The sequence below is a fragment of the Mustela lutreola genome, chromosome 2, assembly GCF_030435805.1.
Source record: "Mustela lutreola isolate mMusLut2 chromosome 2, mMusLut2.pri, whole genome shotgun sequence".
Classification (NCBI taxonomy): domain Eukaryota; kingdom Metazoa; phylum Chordata; class Mammalia; order Carnivora; family Mustelidae; genus Mustela; species Mustela lutreola.
The window spans coordinates 53,229,891-53,243,353 of NC_081291.1; the positions used below are offsets into that span (position 1 = coordinate 53,229,891).

Genomic DNA, 13,463 nt, shown 5'->3' on the forward strand with positions numbered 1-13,463 from the left:
AAAGTGATAGCAAGGCGTTTTTTTAGTACATTGAGGCTAGTCTCTTTTTCTGCTGTCCCTCCAAGGGTCTAGTTTCCCTGAAGACAAGTTTGTTTTATCACCATGATTGTTGTTTATCTTCTACCAATTTTACTTCTTCATTTTTACAAAAATCCTATACTGGCTTAATATTTGCTGTGTCCAATCCTGTTGGCCCCCCACCAGAGGGAGACCAGTTGGACAGACTCAACAGGGAGCCTTCCTGCTCCAATTAATTATCTAAGCAGCAAAGCCAAAATATTTCCTTCTTTAGCTTCTTTAAAACAGATGCCAGGGAAATTTATGGAAATGATACTTCGTTTAGCCTTATTTAGAGCAATGAATTTCTTTTCACCAAAGCTAGATTTAAATAGGTCATCTGTTAACCATTAAATGAATACAGGAAGGTTCTTTGTAGGGTCATGGTAGCTTGAATACTGGTGTCTCTTTTTTTTTTTTTCTTTAAGTATAGTATACATATAGTAAAGTGCACTAACCATAGATCTATAGCTCATGGGTTTTCACATATATATGTGCCCTATAACCAGCTCCCAGCTCAAGGTATATAGAATATGTCCAGCTTCCCAGAAGGCTTCTTATTTCCCCTTCCCAGTCATTAGCCCCACCCCAGCCTATAATTACTCTTCTAACTTCTATCATGTTAATTGGTTTTGCCTGCTGAATGTAACATAGGCTAGGTGTGTGCAGGCATTAAAATTGTCTTCATATTTTATTTTGGAACAGTTTCAAACTTGCAAAAAACCTTACAAGAATAAGACAAAGACCTTTCATATACCATTCTCCCAGAGACCACATCCAGATTTTGTCTCAGTAGCAACATTTATAGAAGCAGAGTGTCAACCCAAGATCACATGTTGCCCTCAGTCATCATGTCTTTCTCTTTTACTCTGGAACAATTCTGTAGTCTTCCCTTGACTTTTAAGACCTTGACACTTCGGAAGATTATAAGCCAGTCTCAGTCATTGTATGGAATATTTTTCAGTTAGGGTTTACCTGACATTTCCTCTCACTGAGCTCCAAGTCATGTTTTTAGCCGAGTGCTATAGATGTTTGTGCTTTTCGTGGCATTCCATCAGATAGCATGTATGTCTGTTCGTCCCACTGATGCTGCTGTTAACTTTATTCCCTCCATGAGGATGGTGTCTGCCAGATTTTGTCACTGTAAAGTGACTTTTTCTCTCCTTTGAAATTAATCATTTTTTTTGTGGAAAGTTACTTTGTGACTGTGAATGTAAGCTTTTAACTCCTGTACCCTGGGAATATTTTCAGGAAGAAAGATCTATTCTTTACTAATTTTGTAATTTTTTGATTAAGGTTTCACTTCAATTGATTTGTACATGCATATCTCTTGCCTACTAAGGTCTTAGTCCTAAAAAAAAAAAAACAATAGGTTTAGAGACCTTCTGAGTATATGGACTATTTCCATATGTTGTTCATGATTTCTTTCTCTAATCACCACATTCCGTGGTAATGAGCTTTGTCTTCCCAATTGCAGAAGCCTGGCTTATTTCTTTCTCTTGCTTTTCTTATAGAAGGTACCCATAAAAAGGTTTCTAGAACTCATCTTAGTAACGTTTGAGAGCCACTGTGCAAGAGACTATGGTATATTGAGAGGAATATGATCCAGGATCTGTAGCTTTAGAGTTTACAATCAGATTGACGGGGGTAGACAGATCAGAGAAGAGCTGGACAATAATACTAAACGTGGAGGTAGCTCAGAGAAGAAGTGATTAACTGTAGCCAATGGAGAAGAGCAAACAGAGTAATGAGAGTGAAGGGCAGCTCTGGGAACGCTTTCTGGAGCAGATAACCTCTGAGCTGGATTTTGACAAGTGCGTCAGTCACAGGGACAAGGGTGTCTTTTAGACAGCTAGCTATTTGTTCAGAGTTGAGGAGGCAGGACAGCAGGTATGTGAGGGGAGCACTAAGCAGCTTGATGCTTCTTCAGCATCAAGTCAGAGGTGAGGAGCGGTGGGGCCACCAAGGTGGCTCCAGAAAAGTTGGAAGGTAGTAGTAGGGGTCCAGGAAAAAGTGGGAAACATCAGATGTGTGGGAATATGCCAGTTTTGTATGTGACATGCCACTAATGGCATTATTTATTTATCTGAGAGAGAGCACGGGGAGGGCAGAGGGGGAGGGAAAGAGAATCCCAAGCAGACTCCCCACTGAGCTAATATCCCTATGTGGGGCTCGATCCCAGGATCCTGAGATCATGGTCTGAGCTGAAATCAAGTCAGCCACCCAGATGCTCTGAGCTTCAGTAAATATTAATTGGGCTTCATGGTAGCTTACTGATGCTGACATATGTGTGAGTGTTCTGTGTAGACTTGGTTTTCCAGTTCATAAAGATGTATTTGCAACATTACAGGGTTTCTACTGTAGAACAGCGACTGTGGCCTTGCGGACTGCTTCACCAAATGACGGGTGTGGAAGATCGTCTAGTCCGAGGGTCCTCAAACTGCAGCCTTCAGGTCAGATCCTGACCAAGGCCTTTTTGTGTGTATGCAGTCCATGAGCTAAGGATTGTTTTTACGTTTTTCAAGCATTGTAAAAAAGGAGAAGAAACTATGACAGAAACTGTTTTGGCATGCAATGACTAAAATATTTACTATCTGGCCCTTTTCAGAAAAAGCCTGCCAAAACCCTGGTCTCATCTGACTGCCTGATACAGTAATCCTTTGTACAATATGACTTGGCAAATAATCATCTAATATATGCTCGGACACTTCCACTAATGGAAAATTCATTATCTCTCCAGCCAATCTGTTTCTTATTTGGACAGTTCAGGCTATTAGTAATATTTAAAGTCTGCTGTAATTTGTCTCATTATAGGATCCATCTATTGGCCTTTTTTGGGGGAAGAGGACTATTATAGTGTGTCAACATTTACTGAGCTCCTAATATAGTCTAGGCAGTGTGCTGAGGGCTGAAGAAAGATGAGTAAGACATGGTTTGCACCAGGGATCTCTCAGGTGTTGTTTCTTGGAATTAAAGCTGCTATGCTGGTAGTCTTGGGTGCCTTTCATTCCCTGTCTTGCCTTTGGGTTGGGACTTTTTCTTTAATTATTTTATTTATTTCTCTATTATTATTCCACATACACAAAATTCATTGAATTTTGAACACAAATTCAGAGAGAATAGGGCCATACAGTGAAAATAAGTCTCTCTACACCCTTGTCTCCTGACTCTATGTCGCTTTCTTGGGAGGCAACCATTGTCACCCATTTCCTGTGGGGATTTGACTTTAAAGAACAGCACTACCCAAGGTTTAGGACCATTTGTAAAAAACACTTTTGGCAAGTACTCAGACATTGGTGTTTTATGAGCTCCTACTTTGTATAAGTTGCTGAGTGTGACTTAGTTTTATTTTCATAAAGTCTGAAATTTGCACCACGTTTGGGTGGTACACACAGCCCCAGAGTTTGTATTTACCCACCTGCTATTTAAGTTAAATCTTGACTGGATATTTTGGCTACTGCTGGGATTCTTGCTCATGACAGTGTTGAATCCTCATCAAAGCCTCTCTCTTTCAGTGGAAGTGACACAATCCCATTTTGTGTAACTCCCAGGTTTCACATCCTGAATGTGATAGAAATAGTTAGAAATGAAGTTGAACCACACTTATATTGATGCCCCTGTCAGTTTCCTTCCTTGATTATGTCTGTTTGTAGTGTTGAAGTATGGTAGATAAAATCTTTAACTTTCTAAGCAAAGCAGAGGCCAGAATTCTCACCTTGTGCTGTCTAGGGTTGTACAGGCACATCATTTTTTTTAAGGAAACAGGTGCTGTTTGGATCTAGGTTAGTGACAAATAACTTTGTACCTATAACTCACTACTCCTTCCAGAATTCCATTCTGATCATTACTTCCTTAGATCTTCCCTTCCAGCTTAAGGAGATGGCAATGTGACACAGATGTATGGGTTCTTAAATGATGCAGTTATACTTGAGTGTGCTCTTCAGATGTTTCCAGCAATGTCCTCATCACATATTGCTGCTGCTGAGGACCTTTCTGTTTTCTTAGCCTGTCAAGCAGTAGTTCAGTGGCTGAATACCAACCACTTTCTCTTGTGAAATAGGCTCTTGGGTTCTGTTTGAAATTTCTAAAGGCTCAAATAAGTCAGAAAATGTTTAAAGGATGTGTCTCTTATGCATATCACTTTGTTAGTATGCCCATCTGTCATCTTGTGAGTGGTCTTCCTGAGTCATTTTTTTCCCAGCTGTTGATGTGTGGTATAGGAGAGAGTCTTCTCTTTCATCTCTGGCCCTGGCAAAATTCCATCTTGATGACCTCATCGGGTCATCCAAATGATGATGAGTTACCACTGACCTTTAAGAGTAAGTTGTGGATGACTAAAGCGTGTAGGAGCCTGATGACCCATCACACAGAGGCTTTCAGAGATCCATTTGTACCACTGTCTGCTGCTGTGTTGATTTCCTTCCATAGTGGATGATTACTCTGGCTATGACCTTTTTCTTTTGACTCTGTTGGAGAGTAAGTTAGTATGAAAATGTTTTTCAAAATGGTTTTTTCACATATGTGTGGCTGATAGGCAATAAAAAGGTTCTGAAAAGGGGTGTCTCCCTTCGAGGCAGTACAGATATAGTGATGAGAGAGTTGGGGCTTTGAAGCTAATCAACGTGGATTATAATCTCAGCTCTTTTCCTTCCTAACTGAGTCACTTTGGGCAAGTTACTTGATACCTCAGTGCCTCCATTTCTCTTCTATAAATTAGGCATAATGCAATCACTTTGAGCTTGTCCTAAGATAATGTGTAAAATGTTTAGTGCTTGGCGCAGAATAAAAATTCAATTAGAATAGTTATTACTACTACTGCTATTATTATTATTATTTTTAAAGATTTTATTTATTTATTTGACAGAGAGAGATCACAAGTAGGCAGAGAGAGAGGAGGAAGCAGGCTCCCCGCTGAGCAGAGAGCCCGATGTGGGACTCAATCCCAGGGCTCTGAGATCATGACCTGAACCGAAGGCAGCGGCTTAACCCACTGAGCCACCCAGGCACCCCTACTACTGCTATTATTTAAAAAGTTTTGAAAACCATATAATCAAAAAAGCAAGTATGATTCGTGATGGCAAACGCCCTAATGAAGTTTTCATCTGTCATCACAGAGAAGGGACCCATTGATGCCCACTGACTGTGGGTGTTAGTTAATGAGAGCTTCATAAAAAATCTTAATAGATGAGAAGGAGTTTTCATGGTAGAGATGGGGAGAGGTTTCCGAGGGAAAGGCGTAAGGCTGGGAAACAAGCAAGCTGAGACAGTGTTGACACCTTACTCTTTCTGGGGGTAAAGCTGGTAAGATTTTGTTTGTTTAAACAAGGGAGTGCCAGTGCAAATCAGTTCCAGTAGCAACATAGATGTCTTGTTTGAAGACAGAATAGTGGAAAGCATTGAAGAAGACAAAGGCAGTGACCTGTGAGCATGTTAACTCAGGAGCTGAGGTATGAGATGGTGGGCCTGACCTGTGCAGCGGGATGGAGGAGAGAAGGGAGGCTGACTTGGATACAGGAAGCACAAAATTGCATGAAGAATATGGGCATATGGAATTTGGATCCTCTCCCTCCCCACTTCACTGCACTTTCCTACCTGTATGTCCTTCTGTGGACTTCTTACCTCTCTGAACCTCGGTCTCTTCCTCTGTAAAACCGGAACTGTCACTTATTAGGGCTTTCGAGAGGAGTAAATTCAGGTGCATGCCCTGCTGCAGTGCCTCGTCCTGGTCAATGCTCTGTAGCTGTCACCTGCATCTCATTCCAGAGGCCCATTTAAGGTTTAGCTTCTAGCAATTACTGATTTACTGAATGTGAAAAATAGGAAAACTGAAGATGACTTGAGGTTTTGACCTCGGATATAGTTGGTACTATTAAGTTAACTAGGACATACTGGGAAATAGGCAGAATATTGGGAAAAGAAATGTTTAGGGCGCCTGGGTGGGTCAGTGGGTTAGGCCGCTGCCTTCAGCTCAGGTCATGATCTCAGGGTCCTGGGATCGAGTCCCGCATTGGGCTCTCTGCTCAGCAGGGAGCCTGCTTCCCTCTCTCTCTGCCTGCCTCTCTGTCTACTTGTGATCTCTCTCTCTCTCTGTGTGTCAAATAAATAAATAAATAAATCTTTAAAAAAAAAAAAAAGAAAGAAAGAAAAGAAATGTTTAGTTTGGGGTTTGCCAAACTTGAGTTGTCTGTGAGAAATCCAAGTCTTGGCTTTAAAACATACAGATGACTCTTGAACAATGTGGGGGATAGGGGTGCCGACCCCCACATAGTCAAATCCATGTATAATTTTTGACTCCTCAAAACTTAACTACTTATAGCCTATTCTTGGCCAGAAGCCTTACTGATAACATCAATAGTCGATTAACACATAGCATTAACACATAGTCGATTAACACAAACAACTAGATTATATGTATTATAGAGTGTATTCTTAAAGTAAGCTAGAGAAAAGAAAATACTATTAAGAAAACCTTAAGGAAAATACATTTATAGTACTGTACCTTATTGGAAAAAGCTCCATGTAGGTGTGGACTCGTGCAGTTCAAACCTGTGTTATTCAAAGGTCAACTGTTTGTTTGGAGGTTAGCTCTCTAGAAATATAGTCCTAAAGTTCACTGGCATATAAATAGAAATTAATGTAGAAAATGAATAATTTTGGGGCGCCTGGGTGGCTCAGTGGGTTAGGCCGCTGCCTTTGGCTCAGGTCATGATCTCAGGGTCCTGGGATCGAGTCCCACATCGGGCTCTCTGCTCAGCCGGGAGCCTGCTTCCCTTCCTCTCTCTCTCTCTGCCTGCCTCTCTGCCTACTTGTGATCTCTCCCTCTCTCTCTCTGTCAAATAAACAAATAAATAAATCTTTAAAAAAAAGATAATGAATAATTTTGCTTTTGAGAAAACTTACAGACCAAGGAGAGGGCTGAGCATGGATTCTTTCAAAAACTAATAGCAGAAAATATTGTGGAGGAAGAGTAGAAGGGAATGATTGGAGGAAGCCATTTGGGTATTCTAGACCCACGTTTCTCAGTGCGAAGCCCCCAGATCACCTATATGAGGGTCTGTTTCTCCTTTGGGCACTGAAGTCTCAGTGCATGGGATCCATAAGCTTTCCCTGGGCCAATGGAAATAGATGTGACCTGGAAAGAGATGAACATTCTGAGAGTACAGAATTATAAAAAGCCTTTCAAATAATTAAAAGCCAGAAATTATTTAATATGGGATGAGGCTACATTTAAATATATTTGAAATGGTTAAGAGGTGGGCCCTCCAAAAGTAAGAGTGCCAGTGGCCTGAACCCATCAAGTACTACCAAACTTGAATCAGACCTGCCTGGGTACTAGTCAAACCTGGGGACTCCTGGTCACCCTCATCCTCCCTTCTCTCCAGTAGCTGGAGCCCAGGCATCCTCAGTTTAGTCTTGTTTTGTTTAGTTTAGTTTTGCTTAAGATTTTATGTATTTATTTGTCAGAGGGAGAGAGAGAAACCGGCAGAGGGAGATGTAGGCTCCTCACTGAGCAAGGACCCCGATAAGGGATTCCATCCCAGCACCCCGAGATCATGAACTGAGCTGAAGGCAGACACTTAACTGACTGAGCCACCGAGGTGTCGCTTCATCTTTAGTTTTTAATAAGCCCTCAAGGTGGGGAAAGTTTGAAAACCTCGGGTCAGGCATTGTCTAACGCATGATACTGAGAATGCATACTAAGGCAGTGGGGAGTTTTAAAGAGCACCTTCTCTGAGACTTCCTCCCTACTCCATACTCCTCTCCTCCTGGAATTTTAGCATTTTCATGTAGTGCTAACTTTGCACTTTATCATCTAGTTATTATCAGTCAAAAGCTTGTTATCTCTCTCTTTTTAAAAGATTTTATTTATGAGAGAGAGAGGGAGAGAGAGAGAGAGAGAGAGAGAGAAAGCATGTGCATGCATGCACACTAAGGGAGAAGGAGATGCAAACTCCCTGCTAAGCAGAGAGCCCGACCTGGGGCTCCACCCAGGCACCAGAAAGCTTGCTAGATCTTAATTCCCAAATCCAACAAGTTTGGAAAACAGAAAGCTATGTAATAATCTTGGCTCAAAACTGTGATGTGGTTGATGTGAACTGTTGTCATCTAATGTGACTCTTCATACATTCTGCTGCAGAAATATTACTCTGTCTGGTCATAGGGAAGTTAGAGTGGAAAGTGAAGAGACCTCCCCCACTTCTGCTTTTTGGAAATACCAAGGTCCTCTAGTATTGTGCTTCTCCAGCTGGCAGTGGTGTCCCCCTGAGTGTGCATGCAGGAGTAGGAGAGTTACAGTGTGGGCATGCCTGATTGCCAGGAGGGTCACATTTATTTGATGATTTCAGGGGGAGAATGAAATATTAAAATATGTATATACAGTAAAATGCAAATTTTCCGTGCATTTAAAAGATAAAAGATGGGATGTAAAAAAAATTCAGGTTAGGTGGGCAGAAATTTGTTCATTCTCTCCTCAGCAGGGGCAGGGGGTGCTCAAGTGCAGCTATAATTCAGAGCTTGTATAGTTGGCCTTGTGTTTCTGACCTGCTGGACTCGGGTTTTGCATGTGTGAAGTTCTCCAGGACCACACAGGAGGACAAAAATTTCTGTGACTCTGATTATGTCTATGAAGGCATAGCACTTTTGCTGCCATCAGACTGACTTGAACAAGAAAGGGAGATACCCAGAGGGTAAAGGTCAGAAAGGCCTAAGAGAAAGGATTTACTTAGAAAATCATTTGTGTTGTCAGGAGGTGAAACTTAGCAATATAGGCCAAATCAGGGTGATTTTCAGTTAGATCTTTAGGTAGCCTGTATACCTCCCATCATTTTTTGCTTGTTTGTTTTGGTTATGCCTTATTACAATTTTTTTTCCCCTCACCATATGTTGTGCTATTTTGCTGTGTTCTGTTTTGTTTTCTAGTAGGCAGCAAATAATGGCAGCAGCTCCGGGGGATCCTGGGCTGTCCAAATTGCAGTTCGCTCCCTTTAGCAGTGCCTTGGACGTTGGATTCTGGCATGAGTTGACCCAGAGGAAACTGAATGAGTACCGGCTGGATGAAGGTCCCAAGGACATTAAGGGCTATTACTACAATGGTGGGTGACAGTAACTCGGTATCCCGTCATCTTCTGTTATGCTCTCTGCCCTCCACTATAGGGTCAGCTTTCCTACCTTTGTCTTTTATAATTCATGCTCTTCACTGGTTTCTATTTTACTTCCTGACCGTCTTTAATTAATTAATTTTTATTTGGATGTCGTTTACACATAGTGCTACATTAGTTTTAGATTTACAGCATAGTGATTTGACAAGTTTATACATTATGCTCTGCTCACGACAGGCGTAGCTGCTCTCTGTCACCATACAGTGCTATTACAGTAACATTGATTATATTCTGTGTGCCATACCTTTTATCCCCTTTTACTTCCTGGCTTTTGACACAAACTCGTTTTCACTTCTTTTCCTCGGGCGCAGGGAAAAGAAAAGAGAGTAGTGAGACTCCCGTTATTAACCCAAAGAATTAATACTGACTACTTAAAATTGCTGAGGGAGGAGATTGGAAATTTTTTTTCTCAATGAATCTTTTTTTATAGTCTGGACAAATTCCTCCAATTTAGAAAAGCTCTGGCATCTTCTGCTAAGTCCCTGTTGAATATGGATGACCAGGAATTGGACAGGGCACTTAGGGCTCAAGAAAGAGAACAAAATTATTCACAGACATTTTAGTTATGAATGCTGCTGTTACTGACTCATAATGGAAAATGTGATAATGCTTCTGTCCAGGTGATTCTGCTGGGCTGCCAGCTCGCTTAACATTGGAGTTCAGTGCTTTTGACATGTGAGTATTTTTTTTCTTTTTTTTTTTTTTTTTTGGCTTAAAATCTAAAGTGTTTGCTTTCTGTGAGGAATGAACATTCTTAACTTTAAACTTAGGTGAGCCACAGTGGGACCTTTGGGGAGCCCCCAGAAGCAGGGCCAGCTTTTCACTTCTCTTGTACCCCCCAGAGACAAGTGCTAGATGCTTAGGATTATTGGATATACCTTTTTCTAGCAGGTAATTATCAGAGCCTGTTAGGTGTCAAATATCATCTATATTGGTTGAGATGTAGATAGTAGCCCTTCTGCTTTGGATTTTATTTAATATTTTGTGATTCCTTATTGATACTTCTTCACTTACTCCTTCAGTTGCTTATCCATGGACATCAGTGAACATTTATTAGGCTACTTCTACATACAAGCCACTGTGTAAGGCATTATACAAAGAAACACAATATACACTCTCAAAGAGGTTTTTTTGTTTTTTGTTTTTTGTTTTTCCCCCTGGTTGGGAGCCATAGGTACTGCTGGAGAGAAGAGAGACATTTATTGACTTAATTATGCAGGTGTTTTCATATACATAATCCTTTCAGACCTGCCAGATGTGATTTTTCTCTTTTTTTCAGACGAGGAAACTGTGGGTCAGAAGGTAAAATGGCTTGCCCAAGGTGGCTAAATTTAGAAGGAGAGTGAAATAGATTTCTGAAGTTGTAGTCTGAGTAGCCAGGGGCATTTTGTTATATTCTACAGAAACAGAAAGACCAGGAGGGGGATACGATTTTAGAAGGAGGTTATACTTGGTTTAAAACATGTTGAGTTTGAGATGACATCATCTGGTGGAAATGCCCAGGAGGCCCTGGAGTCAGGGAGAGGGTCGTCCATGCAGAGGAGATCGTGAGGCTCTAAGAGAGGAAGACTATCACGTAAGAAGAACAGAGGGCCAGACTGGTGAGTGGATCTGATCGGGGGTGCAAGAAGGAAGATACAGAACTATCAAAGGAAATAAGAATTCTCAGAGAGGAAGAAGAACCAGAAAAGTGCTACAGAAACCATAGATGGATGCTTTCAGGAAGGAAAGAGTTGATCAACAGTGTCAGAAGCAGAAAGGTCAGCATTCAATGCAAGGGTCATTGGATTTGTTGATTAGGCTCTTTGCAGTCTCAAACTGAATTCCACACAGAGAAGTGGAGCTGAAACCATATTGAGGGGTTCTGAGACGATTAGTACTTGAAGAATTGAAGGCTTCAGTGTAGTCAATGCTTCCACATTATACAGTGTTGTATTAGTTTCAGAGGTACAATATAATCATTCAACAATGTCACATATCACCTAGTGCTCTCATCATGACAAGTGTCCTTCCTAATCCCCAATACCCATTTAACCCATCCCTTCATCCCCTTCCCCTCTAGCAACCATCTGTTAAAGATAAAAAACAGAAGAGTCTGTTTCTTGATTTCTCTCTCTTTTTTATCCCCTTTGCTTGTTTATTTTATGTCTTTAAATTCTTAAGTTTAATTTCTTTTTTTTTTTTTTTAAGATTTTATTTATTTATCAGAGAGAGAGAGGGGAAGAGAGCGAGCACAGGCAGACAGAATGGCAGGCAGAGGCAGAGGGAGAAGCAGGCTCCCTGCCGAGCAAGGAGCCTGATGTGGGACTCGATCCCAGGACGCTGGGATCATGACCTGAGCCGCAGGCAGCTGCTTAACCAACTGAGCCACCCAGGCGTCCCTTAAGTTTAATTTCTTTTTTTTTTTCTTTTTTTTTTTTTTTTAAAGATTTTATTTATTTATTTGACAGACGGAGATCACAAGTAGGCAGAGAAGCAGGCAGAGAGAGGAGGATGCGGGCTCCCCACTGAGCAGAGAGCCCGATATGGGGCTCGATCCCAGGACCCTGGGACCATGACCTGAGCTGAGGGCAGAGGCTTTAACCCACTGAGCCACCCAGGCGCCCCATTAAGTTTAATTTCTTAAATGCAGGATATCATATGGTATTTGTCTTTCTCTTATTTCTCTTATTTCACTAGGTATTATACTCTCTAGCTCCATCCATGTCATTGCAAATGGCAAGATTTCATTCTTTTTTTATGGCTGAATAACATTCCATTGTATATATGTATATCTCATCTTTTTTATCCCTTCATCAGTTGGTGGAAGTTTGGGCTACTTCCATAATTTGGCTATTGTAAATAATGCTGCTGTAAATATTAGGGGTGCATGTATCCCTTTGAATTAGTGTTTTTATATTCTTTGGGTAAATACCCGATAGTGCAATTACTGAATCATACAGTAATTCTATTTTTAATTTTTTGAGGCGCCTCCATACTCTTTTCCACAGCAACTGCACCAGTTGGCATTCCCACCAGCAGTGCATGAAGGTTCTTTTTCTATACATCCTTGCCAATGCCGGTTGTTTCTTGTGTTCTTGATTTTAGCCATAGAATATATTTTTAAAATCTCTCAAAAAGTCAACACATTTGATTCTTCTATCTCAAATTGCAAAATTTAATGGCGTAACATAAATCTAAAATGGTATTAGTCCTTTTCCCTATACCAGGTAAATCAGGGATCTGATATGCTGAAATAAATAACGTGTCACACTCTGAGGAGAAAGAAAGGCTTAGGAAAAATAAACAAAACGTGGTCCTAGTAAAAAATATATTAGTCTTTTTATCTTTAAAAGGTATGTGTTGGTGTTTCTTGTTCTCTTCAGACCTTTCTTGCTCTGTAATAAATTCCTTGTGATTGCTTGTCAAAACAAGTCAAATCCTGGTAATCTCTCTCTTGTTTTGGTAGAGATTAACTTACCTCTGAAACAATTACAAGATAATAAGGAAAAAAACTGACAGTGTATAAGCATTAAATTAGCTGAAGTTGTTCAAGGGGGCATATGAGCAGTGTAGTTTTAATATGATCTCAAGACTCTAACATTAATTAAAAGCTAAACTCGCTCCCATCTTTACTCTGGACTAGACTGAAGGGTTATGTTCTGTTTTTTTTTTTTTTTAAAGATTTTAATAATTGTATTCTTAGGAACAATTAGTTACAGGAAAAAAGTAGTTCATAGAAGTTAGGTTTTGATCTTATTACAAAATCTAAACATCTTAAATGATCCAGAAATTTTAGTTGATGGAGGTAAGAATATCTGTGATTGCGCAGCTATGACTTTCACAGAAATTGCTTGATCTGACTGGTCATATCTTTTCATTGCACTGTTGAATACCTGCAGTGTTGGAGGCTATGTGGTTGAGGAGATGGGCAGGAATGAGGCGTGGCCCTAGTGGCAGTGCTGGATCCGGCCAGCCTCTTATCTAAGGCGGGTTAACTCTCTTACCTAGGATAAGTGCTTTTAATTTCCTCACATTCAGTTTCCTCATCTCTGGCACTTGGCTTCTGATGTTCCTTCCAGTTTTACAAGTCTGTGATTTTCTGAATCTGTCTTAGGATGGTTAGTGTTTTGGTCTGAGTGTTTGTGTCCCTGCCTTTCCTATGTTGTAAACCTGATGACCCTGGTGATGGTGTCAGGAGGGGGGGCTTTTGGGAGGGGATTAGGTCATGAGGCAGAGGCCTCGTGAGTGGGGTCAGTGCCTTATAAG

General features: G+C 40.8%; 1 protein-coding gene across 8 annotated transcripts in view; it reads left to right on the top strand.

The window, feature by feature from the left end:
* The window catches only part of ATG7 (autophagy related 7), a 245,926-nt gene that overhangs the window by 7,905 nt on the left and 224,558 nt on the right, over nucleotides 1-13,463 (top strand). For 5 of the 8 annotated variants that reach the window (XM_059161751.1, XM_059161752.1, XM_059161745.1 and 2 more), the window contains exons 2-3: nucleotides 8,977-9,149; nucleotides 9,836-9,890. In XM_059161751.1, coding sequence (XP_059017734.1) covers nucleotides 8,990-9,149; nucleotides 9,836-9,890 — 215 coding nt within the window. In that variant the 5' untranslated portion in view covers nucleotides 8,977-8,989. Of the gene's footprint in view, nucleotides 1-2,407; nucleotides 2,511-8,976; nucleotides 9,150-9,835; nucleotides 9,891-13,463 lie in introns of those variants that run through there. The other 3 variants (XM_059161749.1, XM_059161748.1, XM_059161746.1) reach the window with 3 other exon arrangements.